The 8,890-nt window shown below is 26.8% G+C and overlaps 1 protein-coding gene across 2 annotated transcripts; it reads right to left on the reverse strand.

Moving 5' to 3' along the window:
* Nucleotides 1-5,880: 5,880 nt before the first annotated feature.
* Nucleotides 5,881-7,812, reverse strand: LOC136071631 (endosomal/lysosomal proton channel TMEM175-like). 2 transcript variants are annotated; one of them, XM_065815282.1, is made up of 2 exons: nucleotides 7,115-7,812; nucleotides 5,881-6,937 (listed from the first exon to the last, which is right to left on the reverse strand). In XM_065815282.1, the coding sequence occupies exons 1-2, from the start codon at nucleotides 7,599-7,601 to the stop codon at nucleotides 5,988-5,990; spliced, it is 1,437 nt and encodes a 478-aa protein (XP_065671354.1). In that variant the 5' UTR covers nucleotides 7,602-7,812; the 3' UTR covers nucleotides 5,881-5,987. The 2 variants fall into 2 exon arrangements, with proteins under 2 accessions (XP_065671354.1, XP_065671355.1); XM_065815283.1 differs by having other exon boundaries at nucleotides 5,881-6,493; nucleotides 6,595-7,811.
* Nucleotides 7,813-8,890: the final 1,078 nt, after the last annotated feature.

The raw sequence follows: 8,890 nt of genomic DNA on the forward strand, positions 1-8,890 counted from the left end.
AAATGTCCTCAAAAATGTTCAATTGGTCGTGTTTGAGGTACATTTGGGGGATTGGATTCTTTATCAACGTAATAGACATATTGGTCCATCCAATTTAGAGAATCTTTAGAATAATGAGAACTTGCTAAATCTGGCCAAAATAAATAAAGTCTCCATGATACTTGTGAATAAATGGAAGAAGTCGTTTTTCTAAACATTCATTAATATAGATTGATGAATTGATCGCTACAGCCTTTAAAGTGCGAAACAATGGCACGGACATACCACGGTCAGATATGGCTACCACATTATTGATTTTTTTGAAAATTTCTTTTTTCCTATAAAACGAACACTTTCTGGGCATGTCTTTTTGTTGTTTGTGTAGTATCCAGAATTTCCAGGCATGTTGTCCCCTGAAAAACAAAAGTATTTTTCGGCATCGATGACTAGAAGCGATTTTGTGTTATAGAGTTAGTTAACTAGTTTCCTGCTTCTTTTCTTTGCCTTTATTTGTTGTTCTATAGTGTATTTTGGAGTCTTTTCACGTTTTCTATATTTAATATTTTTTTTTTTTTAACTGACGACCAATTGTCGATTGATTAACACCGAATTTAATACCTATTTTTCTCTGACTGACCCCTTTTCAATTGTTGACAAGTCTCGCTTTCTTTTCTCTAGTCCAGGATGTTGGTCGACCAGGGTGCTTTCTATCAGAAAACGATTGAACAGTTTCAACTCTTTTTAGGTTATCATATATTGTACTTCGAGCAAATCTTTTCTTTTCAAAATAATTTACGATTTTTTTTTTTTTATATTAGGTTTATTTACAAAAAACATTTTTAGTCGCTTTCGAAAAGATTCTCGTTCAGCTGCATTTAACCTCATTTTAAATAATTGTGTTTCAAATAATAAAGTTTATATTTTATAGAACGTTTATGCCTACGCATAAAACCACAAAAACTAATTATTATGCTCAAATAATGAAATTAGGATTTGTCCGATAACTTCCGCATCACCCGTTTATATATATATATATATATATATATATATAATATATATATATATATATATATATATATATATATATATATATATATATATATATATATATATATATATATATATATATATATATATATAAATAGTGAATTTTTTTTTTTTGCGCTGTGTTGTTTTAATCTGCAACTATTGTACAAAGAATTTTTTGTTATACTTTGATTTTACTTCAATCAAACTGAAATAGCTGATTATTTAAAAAAATTATATTCAAGGTCCCTTCTGAAGACAGGGCATATATTCGTGACCAGAGAAACAAGATTGGACCAAAAAAAAAACACTAAGTTATTATTAGGAATAGTTATTATTAGGAATAATTAATAAATAATAATTAATAATTAATAAGTTATTATTAGGAATAATTAATCGTTCTGCAAAAACTTGGCGTTGACTTCAAATACTTAGATACCGTTGCTATAGATGCATTAATATTCCTTTCAACGAGAATATTTATCAACGATGCTAAAGTATGAGATGGATTATGCTCAATTAACAATCAAGATTTAAGTGTCTCGTTATAAGAGCTGCACCTTCCTTTTTTTACTAATGCAATTTCATCATCACCAAGTCCTTTAATGATTTTATCGGAAATAGAACTTGTCGCAAAGAATGATATTTCAACTTCTTCCGCAAATTCTTTTAACTTCATTTCTTTAAGAATTGACTTTCTTATGGTTCTTACAATATCCTTTGTAATAAGTGTTCTTTGTTTTCTTTCTTTATCATTTTCCATTTATTGATTAAAACAACAAAAATAAAGTTTGAATATATTTTAATTATAAGCATGATTAATTGTAAGGCATGTGTATCGCATTTAAATAGTTTTCTCTGGATAAAAAAAAGCATTTATTTAATATGGATATAGCAATTTTTCTATTTTTCATTGTACTTAATATAAATTTAAAATTAGAACGAACATTACAGGCCTGTAGCAACCGGGGGGCAGCAGGGGCATTAAAAGTTTACACCCCCCGCTTTTTGAAGGGGTTGAAAAATTCGCATGGTTATAACTTTTGTAATTTGCAATATTTTTCTACGAAATTTAAAGTCTGTCAAAAGCTTATATTTAGTTTACGATAGTAGAGTTGAAAATTTTACTACATCAGTGCCCTCACGTTTGGGGGAGGGGAGAGGGGGAGGGCGAACGTGAGGGCACTGATGTAGTAAAATTTCTAGCAACTCCAGTTTCTAAAAACTAGGTAGACAAATTTATATTTTAATGAACAGTTTGTTTATTTAAAGATGGGTTTTGCCATTTAATATGGACTGCTTCTTTAATTTTCAATTTGTTTTTGTTATGAGCAGTGTCCAAAATTTTAAAATAATTATAGTTACTTAGATTTTTACAATTAACAGATGAAATTAAATACTTATAAACATTAGATTGTTTGTCACTTGTAAGATGATAATGAACCCTTGTTGTTAAGTGTCTGGAGGTTTCTCCAATATAACTGGCATTACATCAAGCACAAGAAAATTCGTAAACAACATTGTATTTGAGCAGATTTGTCTTCAAATTTTGATTTTATATTTATATCCAGAGTTTTATATTGTAATTATATCTTTTAAAAATGTAGTATGTTAACAACTAAACATGTCAAAATTAAAAATTATCATGTTTTTCTTTAAAATATGTTCATATATATATATATATATGAATATATATATATATATATATATATATATATATATATATATATATATGTAAAATATGTTAGTGTATTTTTTTTTCTAATTTATATATATATATATATATTTTTAATTATATTTTATAATTTAATATTTTAGAAAACAATTTAAACAGGCAAATTAAGAAAAAAAGGATTTCACTATGTTTATATATTTATCGTAAATATTTATGTGAAAGTGTGCTTCGATGCCCTCCAAACTAGCACTTTCTCTAAATTAGGGCTTACAGCTAATAAAATCTTTGGTAAGAGACAAGAAATCAATAAAATACTTAAAATGTTTCATTTTCAAAATGTATTTATGGTACGTCGATCCAGAGCATGCCCCTTTCACATTTTATGATATTTATATATACAATTTTATACATGTTGTTGTATGTATAAAAAATTATAATATGATTTTAAAATACAGTATTTTTAAATAATTTAAAATATGATTAAAATATCTGTTCATTTGTAAATAATAAAACTGTTGTATATTGTATGTTTATATTTTTTTTCTCTAACTAAAAACGAAATGAAAAAGATTTTTAAAAAATCATTTAAATAATTCATTAGCTTTTATTAGTTAAATGCTTTTATAAATAAGCATTTAACAAGTCAGTAATTGCAATAAATTAAAATTAATTAATGAAATCTATTAAATTTAGGATTGCTCAGCAAGATTGTTTAAATTTAATTTAATTCCAACAATAATTTACATATTTTCAACAAATATGGTTTTATAGGGGAATTCAACCAATTTCTAACATATAAAATGTAATTTTTAAAAATATTTTTATGTAAAATTATTTCAAAAAAGTATAGGCTGCAGCTAAAGAATGGAGAATAAAATTAAGATCTAGTTATTGAGACCCTAATTATATTTCTAGGGTAAGTCATTTTCATTTTACAAATAAAAATGTGTATGCGTGTGTGTCTGCTTGCGAGTGTATGTGTGTGTAAATATGTGTGTGTGTGTGTGTGTGTGTGTATATGTGTGGGAGTGTATGTGTGTGTTGCGTGTGTGTGTTGTATTTGTTGATAAACATCAAAATGTATTACTTAAACAAATAAATTATTGAACATATGAATGAGGCAAATTTTTAGTTTGTAAAATCAATTTTTATAAGTATAAAAAGAAAGAGTTGCTGTAAAAAGACCATAAAACTTATGTTTTGTTGTACGGTTTTATTTTACCAGAATATTAATTCCTGAATTTATATCTGTTGTAAGAATACACGACTAGCCGACGAGGGAAGGAACGGTAGAGGGGGGGGGGGGAGAGTGAAATTACGCCATCCCTCCCTTATCATCCCGTAAAATTGCCTCTGGTTGAAATAGAGGTCTGTAGAAGTTTTAATTAAAAACTAATTAAAACGTCTCATTAAAAACTCGTATAAGAGTCTAAAAAACTTCTTAAAAACGTCTCTGTACTTACACCATTAAAAAGTCTCGTTAAGACGTCTATAAAAGGTGCATTCAACATTTTTTGTATTACATACCAAATTGACTAATAAACTTGAGCATAACCCGACTCAACACTTAAGTTAAATTTCAAGTTTTTAGATTTTTTTTTAATCTTGTTTAAATTGCTATCCTTTGAAAAAATTTTCTTGTATTTTAAATATTGCAATTTTTTTCACTTATACAGATTTCAGTATTTACTCTTGCTGATAAACCTTAGAAATTAATGTATCAAGCTGAATAAACTTAGAAGGAATTAGGTTGATTTTGATTGAAGATGTTAATTAGAAGAAATCTTTCTTTATTTAGGACGAGCAATAGAATGTCCCGTATTTTATATATCAATTTATCTACTATTAAGAGCATTAACAAATTAAAACAACTTGTAGCATCAAAGACAAATCATTTCATGAATGTTCGCAAAAATAGTTCAAATTATAGCTTTTAAAATAATCATAAAAAATAAAATAAACAATAAGCTGCAGCATAAAAAAGTTATTGGTTTATAAGCTTGAACAAGTTGAAGTTTTTTTGTTTAAAAATGCGTTGCTATGCATTGCTACGGAGTTCATTTGCCATGGCAAAAAAAACAGCACAATTTTACATACTTCGTATATACGTTTATTTATTAAAAAAAATAAATATCATAAATGTGTTCTATAAAAAATTTGGAATTAAAAAAATCAATTTTCAAAAAAAATGATTTTTTCGAAAAATTTTGAAATTAATGGGGATAAACCACTTTAAAAAAAATGTACCAAATCTCGGAAATGTTAAACAACATTAAACTAAATAAAATATTTTTTCCAAACATTAACACAATGCAAGAAAAAATAATTTCGAAATCAGAAGAGAAATTGTAAAAATGTGCAATCTTTGTTACCACTTTTTTACAAACAGAGTCGCCTTAAGTTAAATAAACACCAGATTTCATCATTTAAAGAGGAAGAATTTAAACTTGTTTAGAGCATCGATAAATATTTAGGCTGTTGTAATTGTAATTTGCAAAGTACTTAATTAACCTAGAAAAACTTACAATGTATACACTAGGGATGTGACTTTTTGATACCTCCAGTTTCCAATATAAAAATTGAACTTTGGTTTGAAAGTAACTAAAAAGTTATTGGTTTTAATTTTTGAAAAAGGTCACTCTCCGTGACCCTTGATTACACACTGGCTCCCATATATCAGTGAAGTTTTTTTTTCAAAAGTATATCAACCTGGCTCTCAAAAGAACCAGAATTTCATAGAGATTTCAGAAATAATAATAATAATTGCTTAAATTACAAAAAACATCAATTTTTCGCTAAAAATTGAAATGATTGTTTTTTATGACAATTTGTTTGCAATATTTTATAAAAAAATGTTTGAAATCACTATAAAATTCTGATTTTTTTGAGACCCAGGTTAATATACTTTTAAAGAAAAAAAAATTCACTAATATATGGGAGCCAGTGTGTAATCAAGGGTCATGGAGGGTTACTTTTTTCGAAAATTAAATAAAACCAATGACTTTTCAATTATATTCAAACCAAAGTTCATCTGTTTTTTATATTGGAAACTGGAGATACCAAAATTTACTAAAAAGTCACATCCCTAGTATACACTGTCAAAGTTAAATTAATTACCAATAATTTCACTCCCACTTTTAAAACTACTTCAGCTTACTATTATAATATATTTATAAAAAAAATTAAAATTAATAAAACTGCGTGGGAAAAAACTTTACTTCTTTTAATATGATATGTTTTATGAATCTTATTATTTTTAATGACGTAGTTTTCTAATTAAAGTTCTCGTTTCTAATGACGTAGTTATCTAATTAAAGTTCTCGTTCCTAATGACGTAATTATCAAGGTGTTCAGTGAAAAAAGACACTTGTCGCAAATTTATTTCTTTACTCGCGTAACTTTCTTTATATTCTTTAACAAGGTAATTTTGACGTAAAAAGTATGTTGCTATTTTACTGATGTAATTCATAAAAATGAATTTAAAAGCAAAAAATGAAAAAGATGCACCAAAGGAAGTTACGTATAATACATAAATTGCTGAAGAAGATGATCCGAAACTTCCTAAAAAGCAAAATATTGACCAAAATGGTAAATTTAAAACTTTAGCCAAAGTGTAAAAATGTTCACGTTTGTTTTTCTTGAAATGCTTAATTGAAGCCCATTCGTGAAAGTATTTCTCTCCGGTAAGCAAACCATATACAACAATAAAGAAGTTTGAAATACTTGAAAAAAAAATAATTCCAGCTGAATAACGGATAGCAATATTGGTTTCATTATCATCTTTATTTGCAATAATTAATACCATATTCCCAGCTAAAGGACAAAGGCAGCAAAATAAAAGAAATACTTTTTGAAGGTATAATATAATACTATTAACAGTTTTAAATAAATGAAGAACTGCATAGTTAACGTACCATAAGGCAGAAACTAAGCAGAATGAAGCAACATAGATAAAAAACTCTGAAGTCATGTTCCTCAACGCGTAGATAAGGCCATGTTTGTTAACGTCTACTTTCGAAGGGAATTTTTTTTCAGTAATATCAAGAATAAGTATACAAGCAACTATGGCAACAGCTGCATCACTCATTATTTCAACTCGTTCTTTTGGAATATTACCTTTACAAAAATGCTCCAAAAAAAGATTTCTTTCTGTTAGTTCCAACTTTTTCACTCGTCTCCGAACAAACCAATAAATTTTTCGGATTGTTGGTATAATAATCAACAATGCAATAAAAGCCCAAGACACACCATAGTGAACTAAAACAAATGCACCAGCAATTATTATTAAAAAAAAACTTACTAATGGTCTAAAAACCATTATAAGAGTTAGGTCATAAAGTTCAGACTTTGTCCAATTTTTTAAGTTAACATGGAGTAGATTTGGCGAATGTATGGCATACAAAACTAAAACGATATCTATTATTTGAAGTATACCTAAAATTACGCAAGTTGTTAAAAATGAAACCTTCTCGCGAGGATAATGTCCTTGCAATGCCAAAGAAAAAGGAAGAATAGAAGTTACCAGCATTTCAAATATTACCAACGTCAAAATAAAATCATCAACTCGTTTTATTACAATTGCTCGGTTGTTCATGTTTTCCCAAATTGTAAGAACAATTTGAAACCCCACAAAGTATTCAATCAATTCGCTGGAAATTGAGGCAATAAACTGAACCAAAGATTGTGTATTTTCTTGTAAATCTAAATTTTTTATAGGAACTACAAGAAATGTGGCACAAGCCGCCATCATAGCATCAAAATAAGCAAGCATTCTTTTTAATGACGTTATATCTCCTCGATGATAATCCTCTGGCAACTTTTTATCCACATGCTCGTCGTAGTACTTTTCTAAATGCTTATGATTGTTCTTAGTAATGACACTTTCATTTTGATTCAAAATTTTTTTTGCATGAAGATTCATATTATTTATGCAACTAAATATAAGTAGTCTAAATAAATTGATTACACACACACACACACACACACACACACACACACACACACACACACACACACACACACACACACACACACACACACACACACACACACACACACACACACACACACACACACACACACACGCACACACACACAAACAAACACACACACACAAACAAACATTTTCAATATATTTATATACACACATGTATATAAATATATTGAAAAAACGATTTACATAAGTTATATATATAAATATATTATAAAAAATATATATCATAATATAAATAAAAATTCATACAAAAACACACGCACACAGATTTATTAAATCTGTGTGCGTGTATTTTTATAATAACAGTTCAATAAATTATATAATATAATTTATTGAACTGTTATTAGAAATTTTGTTCTAGTTATGGCAACGAGTTTTTTACATTAAATCCCTAATGGTTACTTAATAGCTTTCTTAATTATAAAAAAAACAACCCAGTAAAATTAAAAAATTCAATTAAAATTTTTTTTTGTTTTTACATTGATAGTTTGAACGATTCGTTCAAAACATTTGTAGAATTAATATTGCCCTGGTAAAATAAACTGTTAAAAAAAGCTTTAAATTGATTGTGCATGTTCATTTTGAAGGATAAATTTTAAAATCTCTCAAAACGTAAAAAATAAGGCCTTTTACTAGAAAAACACAACCACAAGGGATTTATTTCCAAAGGGTGTTCCATAAATGTGTTCCGATTAAGGCACTTTAATTTCGGGAATTCTCCTCTATCTGAAATTTTTTGTATTAGAGTTAAATAACTTCCAAGTAAATTCTAAATTGAAAACTGTTTAAGCTACTTTCGTTACTTTACTTATGAGATTAAAATTTTTATTTTTTGAGATTCTTATTTATTTATATTTTATTTATTATATTTATTATATTAATATTTTTTGAAATTTAATTTTGAGATTAAAATTTTTTTGAATAATTAAAAATTAAAAGTAGTAACTACATTTAATTTGCCATGATTTAATTGACAGTTTAGTTTAAAAATAATTTAGTTTAATTAAAGTTTATTTAGATAATTCATTAGATGAAAATGGATTTATTATTTATTTTAACTATGGTTTTACAATACATTTTTTGGAGAAAAAATTTGATCTGAAAAACATTACAGTAAAACAAACAATGAAAAAAAGTCTCTGCTCATTTAAGCTAAAATATATAAAAAATATTTTAATGTGAGACTACAATCAGAGGCGATTCTAGAAATAAAATGT

Source organism: Hydra vulgaris, chromosome 13, assembly GCF_038396675.1.
Source record: "Hydra vulgaris chromosome 13, alternate assembly HydraT2T_AEP".
Classification (NCBI taxonomy): Eukaryota; Metazoa; Cnidaria; class Hydrozoa; order Anthoathecata; family Hydridae; genus Hydra; species Hydra vulgaris.